This window comes from Onychostoma macrolepis, chromosome 06, assembly GCF_012432095.1.
Source record: "Onychostoma macrolepis isolate SWU-2019 chromosome 06, ASM1243209v1, whole genome shotgun sequence".
In the NCBI taxonomy this organism is placed as follows: domain Eukaryota; kingdom Metazoa; phylum Chordata; class Actinopteri; order Cypriniformes; family Cyprinidae; genus Onychostoma; species Onychostoma macrolepis.
The window spans coordinates 29,296,993-29,308,758 of record NC_081160.1 but is presented as its reverse complement, the minus strand read 5'-3'; the positions used below and the strand labels follow the sequence as shown (position 1 = coordinate 29,308,758).

Below are 11,766 nucleotides of genomic sequence, written 5' to 3'. Positions count from 1 at the left end.
CAAAAAGATTTATTTCACGCATGGAAACGGTATAAAAAACGTGACACATTTGCTTTGAACATACATGAAGTGGTTAAAGACTTAAAATGCACAGCTCACATTGTACATGCAATTCAAACACCCCCGCTCTCTACATTAAAAAAACAGAGTGATTGGCCCAGAAGTACTGTGGTACTGCATTTCATTTGAATACATAACAGTCTGTTTGGCCCACACAAGTATTATGCACATCATTAAGCCACTGCAGTGCTTGTGTTTTCTAGGAACTCTTTATAGCCTGACTCCATGATTAACCTTCACAGATTGTACAATGATGATCATTTAGTAACAAAGATGAGCAGCTGCTTCTAATCAGCACAAATGACTACAAGCCCCATTATTGTGCTCATTTGAACAGCATACTGTCATATTACACATACTTTATCTGCAATATATGCACATTTTCTGTATGCATGTAATACCCGAATGACCGACTAGTACAGTTGCAGTTCATAAATAACCGTCTTCAGCATTCCACTTGCTGAGTAGAATTTTTAGCTATTTTTTAGGTACACTACCATTCAAAACTTTGGGGTCGGTAACACTTTTTAAATGTTTCTGAAAGAAACATCCAAGGCTGCATTCATTTGATTAAAATTACTGTAAAAACAGTAATATTGCGAAAAAAGATGATAAATTAATTTAAAATAACTGTTTGAATATGTATTAAAAAGTAATTTAATAAATGACATATTCAAATATTAAATATACATATTCAAAAATTACATTTATTCCTGTGATGCAAAGCTTCAGTGTCACATGATCCTGATTTGCTCAAGAATATTTTTAGAATATTAATACTTTTGTGGAAACTGTGATACATTTTTTTTCAGGATTCTTTGATGAACAGATGAGGAAAGAACAGCATAATTGGAATAGAAATGAAACAATTTAAATGTCTTTATTGACCTTTTTGATCAATTTAATGCATCCTTGCTGACCAAAAGTATTAATTCCTTTAAAAAATAAAAAATCTTACTGACCCCCAACTTTTGAACAGTAGTTATTAATACACTAATATTCCATTCTCAATACAGTGACTCGACCAGTTCAGGCTGTCATGTTGAAAAAGCATTTCCTAATGTCTTTAAATGACCTTCATATTCATTTAGGAGCTTGTTCATGAGCAATGAGACCAACAGCACAGATTCGGTGTAAGATAAATGCTTAGTGTGCTCAATACTAGATCCTCTGTGCTTACAAGACAATATTTTACACAATTAAAGACGTGAAAGCAATATACCACTTTCCCTTAACCTTGTACCTTTACATCACACCATTACCAACATCTTACAGTTAATAAATGACAGAAATGTTTACTATAATTTAGCAATGTATCAAAGGAACATTACAACTAGTCCATTTCACTTCAAACAGCACTTAAGTTAGTGATGCATCGCGCAGCACATGAACGCATCACACTTTAAACACCACCAAATATTCAAAGGACAGTATATAGTAATGTTTCACTGCCATAGTAAATATATTGTGTAAAGAATATTTAACGTGAAATAAATTATAGGTATGTGACAATATTCTCTCTTTCTGATTTAATGTGCTCTCATTAACCATTAGGTTTAGTGTAACAGTGAAAAAATTTGGTGTTTTCATTTATCAAGATTCAAGCCTATAACATTTATATATTTAAAAAAAAGAAATCATAATCTTCTTTATTCTACAGTGGTTCCAAATGCTCACTTGCATGTTTCAAGAAGTGCACTTTTGGAAACTCTATCAATGCAATGTGAATTTTGCTTTCCCTAGCTTTATATTAGTTACCAGTTTCATTGAAAGAAACAGTTCATCCAAAAATGTATATTTACTGACCCCCAGGCCATCCAAGATGTAGATGACTTTGGAGAAATTTAGCATTACATCACTTGCTCACCAATGGATCTTCTGCAGTGAATGGGTGCCGTCAGAATCAGAGTCCAAACAGCTGATAAAAACATCACAAGTAATCCACACCAGTCCAGTCTATCAATTAACATCTTGTGAAGTGGAAAGCTACATGTTCGTAAGATACACACCTATTTTAAATCGCAACTTCTGGGAGTTCATAATCCATAATCCAGTAAAAACGTCCATCATGTTATCCTCTCACACCAACATCCACATATTTGTTTAGAACTGTTTGGCTTGTAAACGGTGCTTGATCTGTGCATATTCCTCTCCTGATTCACACAAGATGACTTTTTAAAGCAATATTATGAAGAGAGAACTCATATTTAAGCCAGAATTAACAGTTTAATAATAGACTTGTTTCTTACAAACATGCAGCCTGTGGATTACTTACGGATTATTGTGATGTTTTTATCAGCTGTTTGGATTCTCCTTCTGACGGCACCCATTCACTGCAGAGGATCCATTCTTTTCTCTAAATCTGTTCTGATGAAGAAAAACTTATCTACATCTAGGATGGCCTGAGGGTGAGTACATTTAGATGTTTTAGTAAACCGTTTCTTCAATGCCATTACAGAGTAATATACTGGGTATGTATTTTGGATACACCCGGAAATATAACATTGCAGGATAATCTTTACTACATATAAGACTTGTAATACATCTGCTGTTATTAGGTTTCTGCTTAGTTTTGATTACAATCTTGCTTTTGAACAGCGTACTTATAGAAAATAGTTACTACATCAGCAGAAAAACCAAACCAGTGAGGACGGCTTCATCTGGGATCAAGTACACATGAACGTCTGCTTATGTGCTATAACAATAGCTTTGTTTTAAAAGGGGTGATGAGCATATTCTTAAAGCGTACAGTAGCCTATATCTGTTGTGTCACTGAGAAGACAACAACTTTGTAACCTGAACATTGATATGGAAATATATATTTCTCTACTGGAATCTAATGCATATTGCACCATTACAGTAAAACTTCACATTTTTGTTAATTGTTAGCACAAATCTACTATATGACCATATTGATAGATGTTGTAAAATAGATATCTTGTTTAAAAGGTTAAGCATTCATATGTCTATTCTCTTGGTTGCGGTACATTGTCTTCTACTCCAAGAACGTGGGTTGATGACAACGAGTAAGTGTGTGACACAGATACAAAACACGAACAGTATACAAATACAAACAAGCCTAAATGTGTTCACGGTGAACATTTGTAACGTCTTAAGGCATATTGCATCCTTGGATAATAATAGCTTGTATATATTCCACTCATATAGTGTCTTTAGTGATGTTATAGATTATACAGACATTTATTTCAAGTTTTGTAGAGTAGCTGATGGCGGTTTGTTCTGCAGCATGTTGAGTTATTATGACGCTTCGCCATTGTGCTTTCATTCTTTCAACAGTCAACAGAGTTTTTAGCATCTCTTTTTGCACCGTCACATTCTGTGTTTTTGCGTGTTTGCCTACGCCTTGGGTAATATGAAGACAGTGCTTGCAAGGCAGCATGAACAGGTTAACGTATATGAAAACATTTCACATTTTACTCCAGAATTGAAAGGAAAAAATTTGAATGCATATTTTGGTACAAAGAAAATGAAACTTATTTTAGGAGTGTCAAAACTTTGCATTGTGACATAAAACTGTTTAGTCATGACTCATCACATCTATTTGTAAGCCAGCCAGGAAGGCTGATTAGTCATGGTAAGTCTTTATAAAAATGGTTTCCTTTACATTTTTTGTTGAAAAAACAGTGCATCAGTGATGTTAGCATTTTAAAAATACATCATTATTCTTCACTTTACAGTAATGAAGAGGGAATGACCTTGACAGGTTTTGTCTGTTTTGTTTTTATTATAAATATTATACTTCTTAAGAAATTACTTCAATTTAAGATTAAAGTATGAAAATCTAACTGACAGATGGCACTATTGCAATATTTGCATATTGCAATTAGTTTTTTTGTCGTCTTGTGTTTATTTGCATACCGAATCATGGTTGGTATTTTTTCTGTTTAATCATATGTTGCATTGTCCACCTATTATACGCAATTTAGGATTGTTTTTTCCCTACAGTTGCTTAGAAATATGGCCAGTCATGGGTTTCCATTTTTTAGGCTTATTTTTTGATGACTATACCGAATGATGCAGCTTTTTTTCTTTCCCGGGTATATGTGAATATAAAACGATGTAATTAAAATGCACGTGCCAACTGAAGTAATTAATTTAGTCTTTATGTAATCTATTTTTTGTTGTTGTTTTTTCTATTGATCAATTAATTATGAATTCATTATTATTATATTTTATTATATTTTATCATTTTTATTTTTAAGCAAGTTGCTTATCTGCCGTTTCTTTTTTTCTTTTCTTTTTTAGACCACGTTGCTTTTTGAGATCTGGCAACACAGCAGACAACCAAAAAAAAAAAATGGCAACAGCAACTGTGGCTCTGATGAGGTGTTTCATTCACAGATTATCAAAGCCCAAAACTGAAACTTATCCAAAAACCTTTATTTAAGCTGCCTTGCAAGCACTATTTCCTTTTTGCGACTGCAAATCTACAAATTTTTCAATGTGATTCAGTTGTGCTACGTGTTTAGCATTCCAGAAGGAACCTGATTACCGTTCGCAGCGTCAGCGGTGGCGTTCGGTTCACATTCCACAAGCGTCTCCCTCCCATCACCCTCAGCTAACTGCCTCATCCTCATATTAATGGATCCGTATGATTTCATGGGTCTTCTAGCGAAAGTCCTCCGGCGATACAGTTCCCCTTTGCATATAGACACCATTAATAAAATAGATAATAGCATTCCTCCCAAAGTGAGCAAACCAAGTCCTGCAATAATACATTTGTCGAGGTGAGAACCGAGTTGTGCGTAGTACATCTCCAGTTTCTCCATCTGCCGCGCTGTCACTTGGTCCGGGTTGACTTTAGCTTCTCTTGGGATCGTGTAGGCGATTACCACTAATATGATGCCGCTTACGAGGAAAATGAGTGCAAAAATGAACCCGTAGTCCACCGAGTGGCCGGTGTACTCGAGCTCAGGTTCGTCTTCGGAGCGCGGTGACGGCACTTCTCTCTGAATAGGCAGCGGATTTGACTGAGAGTTGATGGATGTGAACTCAGGCCCAGATGTTCTGGAGGTAACACGGATCCTCGTTCCCGGATCCTCATCCTCAAACGACGCGTTTTCGATGCCGGCTGTGGGCCGCGGTCCTGAGGAGGCCTGAGGAGGTTCTCTCCTCCTCCCATCCCCCAGTTCACGGAGCTCCACAGCGTTCAGAGACTCCATCGACACTCAACGCTTGCACTCATGTTGAATCAAATGCCTCCTGTTTCACCTTAAAAAAATAATATAGCATATATTACATTTTGAACCATGAAAGCATCCAAAAACTCTTTTAGATCCAGAGTCCATTCCAATACATAGCACTTTTTTATCTCAAAACTGAGGTAGGCCTATATCAGTGTGGACAAAAGAACTGTATTGTAAAACTGCTAAATGTGGTTTCAGTACAAATCACCTTACACGCTGTGTCCAAAACACAGTCAAATTGTAAAAACCAAATTGTAATTTTAACATCAAAACCAAATGCCTGTGTAGCAACAGCAGAAGTAGGCGTTCACATTGCTAATAGATTGACATTCAATTTGTAACCTGTTTCTCTTTAGAAAAACATGTTGGGAGGTGTGGCACTGTGATAAAATAAAACCAAAAAGTTACAGGTTAGATTCTGCAGAGGCCAACCCAAGAGCGATCAGCATACAATGTACACTCTCAGAAATAAAGGTACAAAAGCTGTCACTGGGGCGGTACCTTTTCAAAAGGTACACTTTTGTACCTATTAGGTTCAAATATGTACACTTTAAGTACTAATATGTAACTTTAAGGTACCCTTTAGGTACAAACATGTACCTTTTGAAAAGGTACCACCCCAGTGACAGCTTTTGTACCTTTATTTCTGAGAGTGTGCCCTTGAGCAAGGAATATAAACCCAAGTAGCTCCAGGGGATTGTCTCTACAATAAGTACTTGGCAAGGACATTTTAATGATCTTACACTATTTTATGAGTGTTTACATTAAAGGATTAAAATGTCCCATTAGCAGCAAAATGAAGCTTTAATGGTATTGATCCAGTGGTTTCATTAATGTATCAACTAATACCACTGAATTTAATCAACATCCAATCACTGCAAACTATTTTAAACAATTATTCCACAATTATTCCTAACATTTTTTGCTAAGGTGGGGAACTAAATTGATCACCCATAAGGTTATATATTTATATAAAAGCTAGTGGAGATTCAAAAGTAATGTATCATAAAATATTTCTATATATAAGGGGGGGGGCTTTGTAATTTTCTAATAATAGTGAAGATTTGCAAGCCCACCTCCCCAAACCTCCTCCAAATAAATTGTCCAAAAATAAATAAATAAATAAATTATTTTCAATAATTTCGGTGAATTAATTTTTTTTCTTACAAATTAGCTTTCAAGCCTCTATATTATGATAAAGTTAGAAAATTATTACATTCACCATTAATCAACAGCCTGATGTTTAAAATTCCTTTAGTAAATCTTCTTTAAAATACACAACAAAACCACCATAAGCAATATGGCACATGTCAATTCAACTTTTACACGTTCAAAATGACAATTTAAAGATGTTAAACCCACATTCAATCTAATCTCTCTCAACCCAGCCTCCTCCACACACATTTTAACATTTCATGCCATGCCTAGAATTAAAGGATAAATAATTGTTTAAACAGTATTTGTTTCTTTGTTCAAAATAATGGTTTTGCAGATTCTCTGTCCCGTTTTACGTACAGTGTTGACAAAGAAGAGGATTTCTGATATTTCAATAGCTCTTTGGCTTAAGCGGTTGTTTTTGCGACATATTTGTAACGAATACTGATAAAAGAGACCATAACACACAAACAGCGGTCTGGACGATATGCAGAGACATTTTTATTCCCCTCCGATGATTTACCAGAGAGTGGCCCGTTTTACCTGACTTCACCCTACGCGTAAAATCTTATTTCTCGAGAGCGACAATAACTAGGCGACGTATCTGCTCTTATTTATCCATGTACGCTCACATTAGCGCGCGTTTATAGTTTCAGATATGACCTTGTAAAAGCTCAAGCGTTAAATGGTTTCTTTGAATATTCAACAACCGGCCTAATTAAAATACAAATGTAGCGCGCCATCGAGCTTTTATTGACTCGCACCTGCTAGTATGTTTATCGGTTCGTTAATGTTATTGATAAGAGCGCGAGCTTACCTTCAGGCGCGCGATCGCTCCACAGATATCATAGTAACGCTGGGATGCTGCTGACAGGAAGACCTTTTCCACGGAGATCTCGAGGGGAGATTTAGCCATGCGCGATAGAAACACTATCATTTTTCAGAATTAAACGCAAATGCATCAACATGTCAGATTATTAATCGTCAATAACAACACAGCTCATGCTGTCGATGCGCATATTGCGTTGTTTATGTATGAAGTGCACATTTTAGTATGCACTAGATCAGCTTCAGTGATTTGTAAGGTGGCGTCTCTGTAGGGATGTGGGTGTAGGTTATATTTAATTAAATGCTTTAAATTAAAATATTGGAATTGATTTTACATGCTTTCAGGGCTTATGGAAGACTTTGTGTTTTTGCTCTGTTATGGTTTTCAGTATATATATATAATTACATAATCATAAATGAGAATTATTAGAATCTACTGAAATCTAGTGCTGGAATTTAAACATTAACTGTGCATTGTTAATGTTAATGTCATCTTTCCAAAAATAAATTAACATTTGCACTGCTTTTTTCCCCTTCTACCTTGACATTAATGTTACTAAGATTATTTTATTTTATTTTTATTTTTTGGACAAGAGGCCATAGGGAGATCGGTTTCTTAATCTGCCATCCAGGTAGATACATTATAATATTTCATTTGTATATCTCTTTTACAAATACAAGCATTACATTTCTTAAAGCTTTTCTAATTAGTTCCCATCAGTTTAAATGGTGTGGGAAGCACAAATGCATGCTTTATAAGCACTAAAAACCAGGTGGTGGACCAAGGGCATCAATGTGTGGGCATATGTCAGCAAAACTCAGACAGTAGTATGCATTATTACCAAAGATACACTTTTTTTTTCTTTCTTTCAATATTGCAGTTACATTAAGCACAACTACTTTAATGACAAACAACCTTTATTCAGTTTTTATTTAGTAACTGGTGGACAAGACTGGTACAATAGTACCATGGTATTTGGTACACAGTAAAATAGCAATTATATTTTACACATAAATGGAATTGGAAAACCATGTAAATAATATCATATTCATACAATGCAACCTGATATCAGTACCTTGATATCAGTACAATACTTTGGTAAAAGGCCATGCATGAAATAAATGTAAGACTAAAAATTAATCTTTTATCATTTGCATCTTTCAGAGAGAAACAGTAAGCTATATGATTTTTTTTTAATCAGGCATGTGTGGGACACCAGCCGTCGGTTGGGTCCTTAGAGTTCCACAAATATACGCAATCACCTAAACGAACTCAATGGCGACGGCTTGTATGCGAGATCGGGATTGGATTTAAAGAATGGCAGGTCTGAACACGATTATTTCAGCCTTTTACGCTTTAAATCTTGCCTATTTGAGACTGCCACGATCATATATTTTCACACATGTGTTCGGAAGGTTTATTTTTGTGCTAACACCTAGCCACATGCTAGATATCCGGTTAGCCAACGCGCTAACATCACAATGTTTTTATTGTTTATATCTGTTTTGTATTGATGACAATTTAAAAACAACAGCTGAAATATAAAATGCCCATAATTAAGTATAAAGTCACACTAACTGCTAGATTTCTTTCTTTTGTAGTTTTGTCGGTCATTCGTGTAAACAATGTAAGGAATGTCAGTCTAGGGAAATTCAGCATATATTTAAAATGTTCAGGGGCGTGAAGTATTTAAAAAATCAAACCACTTGTACTTGATTTGATGTCCCTAAATAATTAACGTATAATGTGAAAATAATTTCAAATTTCTTTGTCTTTGGTAGTTTATTCTCGATTATTTGTGTAAACAGTATACGGAGCGTCAGTCTAACGTACATGGGGAAACTATTAACGTTATTTTCCCAAAAACGACACTTTTTACTAGATATCTAAATGTTTTGCATTTTTATATTATACAACCACCCACCCATAAACCTGTTAAATGTATGCAGAGTTATTAAAAACATAGCTTTAATGTTGAGCATACGATTAATGAGCGAGGAATATTTAGGCTAACGTTAGATTTGAGCTCTTCAGCATAAATGTAAAATGTTTAGGGATGTGCAAAGTATAAAAACAATCAAAACACAATCTGAAATATTGGCCTTGTCCATAATTAATTATAATAATCACACTAATTACCAAATTCTTACCTGTGATTGTAGTTTATTAACAATTATTGATGTAAACGGTGTAAGAAATGTCAGTCTAAAATACACTATTTTCTTTAAAAAAAATTAATTTGATCATAGAAATCTGTAATTTTTACTATTTTTCTTGTATGTATGCAGAGTTATTAAAGTTCCACTATCGGTCTGTTAAATCTTCCTCTTATACATTAATTGAATTGAGTGTTTAACTAGTCAAAGATGACTTAAATAACGGTGTTGTCATGTTTTGTAGATAGAAGTTAGACTGTTGTCATGTAGAACTGAAGGCCAGCAACTATAAATAGCTAAATTTCTTAAAATACACGCATGCTTTGACCTCGGCGCCTTGTAAGGTGGTGTAAGACGAGCTAGGAATTGTGCGTATTAAATGGTTTTCTCTTTCTCTCTCCTTTTCCAAAGGCCTCGCCTGGTATTTGGACACCGCGTCTAATCCCTCGCAGATACACAAGGGATTTGTGATTGTGTAGCGTCACGTCGGATATCTGAGCTAATACGAGGCGGCCCAACACGCAGTGACCATGTACTGCCTCCAGTGGTTACTCCCGGTCCTCCTGATCCCCAAACCCTTAAATCCGGCCCTGTGGTTCAACCACTCCATGTTCATGGGCTTCTACCTGCTCAGCTTCCTGTTGGAGAGGAAGCCATGTACCATTTGTGCCTTAGTCTTCCTGGCGGCGTTGTTCCTCATCTGCTACAGCTGCTGGGGAAACTGCTTTCTGTACCACTGCCACGATTCTCCACTGCCGGACTCAGCACACGACCCCAACATCGTGGGCACCTAGACTCGGGTTTCTGCACGGACACATCCGGACTGTGAATACAAAAGCCGCCTGGAATGCTGGGAAGTTTCGATTCTTTATACCCACGTTGACAACCGCTCTCCGCTGTAACCCGTAACAAACCCTGACTTGAATCTCCTCGCAGGGGCGTCTGAAGCTTGCATGGGTTCCATTCTCGTTGTGTTCGGTGCACATTATTTCATTTCTGGATGCTGAATTTTTCCAAAGGGGTAGATGATAATGTGTGTGCGTGTTTGTATATTGCGATTTTGGGTTTCTGTTCATGTGTCAATAATCAGTATGAATCCAAGTGTTAAGCGGATAGACGCCAGATGAATTTTGTCACGCAACTTGAGCTGGAGGCATGCTTCTGCACTGCTGAGTTAGCTCAAATGCTGTCTCCACTTTTAATTCAATAAAGTTTCTAATGATCAACATCGAGCAGCTGTGTGTGTACATGTGAAATATCATCTTTTGTTTGACAGTGACACACTATAAACAACCTCAGAACAGCTGTGTGGATCAATCATGTTTTTTGCCCACTGTTTTTTCCAAGCAGGTCCGTTCTATGGCAGATAAACATGCATTTTTGGGGCGGAATTGGTGGTTAAGCAAATACAATTACCGTAGTGTTTTTTCACTAGCAGGGTGAGTCTCATGAAAGCCGTTTCACTAGACAGACCGGCTCACTAGGCAAATGTTTTGTTCATCGTGTTATTTAACAGATGCATTTAAAGTCATATCACCAAGTTGAAAAATTTCTATAGTTTGTTTTTCAGTTTAATTATTTTTGTCATACACTGTTAAAGTGAAATTTACATGATTTTTCACTTTAAATTATAAAATTACTTTCCATTTTTCACTTCATCAGTCCATTTTAATTTAACCGTATTTTAAATAAAATAAAGGAACTTGCTGTTAACCAATTTAGTCTTTGAACATTAAAATTTACAGTATTTTTTGACAGTGTATTTTAAACCATTCTGTTCTTGCCATGAAAATCTTTGGTGCTCACATGGCTTTAAAAAAGGAAACTTTATCAAATAAATCAAAATAAATTCTTAATAAAGTGTTTTTATAATTATTTTCACTTATAAAATATTATTGTAAAATATTGCAACGCATCCTGGTGCAGCATGATGAAAAACTGGACATGCAATGGAAGACAATTTGGTAACATTTAAGTAAATTAAATCTAAATAAAGTGTTTTTATAATTATTTTCACTTATAAAATATTATTGTAAAATATTGCAACGCAGCATGATGAAAAACTGGACATGCAATGCATTGCATGGGAATATGGAAGACAATTTGGTAACATTTTACAGTAAAGACCCATTATTAATGCATTAACAATGAGCTATATGTTTGTTACAGTATTTAGCAATCTTTGTTCATTATCTGTTCATTGTTACCTCAGGTCAATTAAATATTAACACATACAACTTTTGATTTTAATAATGCATTAGTAAGTCTTGAATAAACATTAAGATTAATATATGCTTTAGAAATATTTTTCATTGTTAGTTCCTGTTAATTAATATAGTTAATGTGAACAAATGAAAAC

General features: G+C 35.3%; 2 protein-coding genes across 2 annotated transcripts; one reads left to right on the top strand and one right to left on the bottom strand.

The window, feature by feature from the left end:
- Positions 1-7,869, bottom strand: tmem74b (transmembrane protein 74B). Its single transcript, XM_058779996.1, has 2 exons — positions 7,240-7,869; positions 1-5,292 (listed from the first exon to the last, which is right to left on the bottom strand). Exon 2 carries the CDS (start codon positions 5,241-5,243, stop codon positions 4,539-4,541), a length of 705 nt encoding a protein of 234 aa, XP_058635979.1. The 5' UTR covers positions 5,244-5,292; positions 7,240-7,869; the 3' UTR covers positions 1-4,538.
- Positions 7,870-8,456: 587 nt separating this feature from the next.
- blcap (bladder cancer associated protein) lies at positions 8,457-10,639 on the top strand. The gene is made up of 2 exons (XM_058779062.1): positions 8,457-8,575; positions 9,819-10,639. Exon 2 carries the CDS (start codon positions 9,938-9,940, stop codon positions 10,199-10,201), a length of 264 nt encoding a protein of 87 aa, XP_058635045.1. The 5' UTR covers positions 8,457-8,575; positions 9,819-9,937; the 3' UTR covers positions 10,202-10,639.
- Positions 10,640-11,766: the final 1,127 nt, after the last annotated feature.

Bases quoted from the DNA above. Each gene is read 5' to 3' on its own strand.
- tmem74b (XM_058779996.1), bottom strand. From the start codon at position 5,243: ATGGAGTCTCTGAACGCTGTGGAGCTCCGTGAACTGGGGGATGGGAGG.
- blcap (XM_058779062.1), top strand. From the start codon at position 9,938: ATGTACTGCCTCCAGTGGTTACTCCCGGTCCTCCTGATCCCCAAACCC.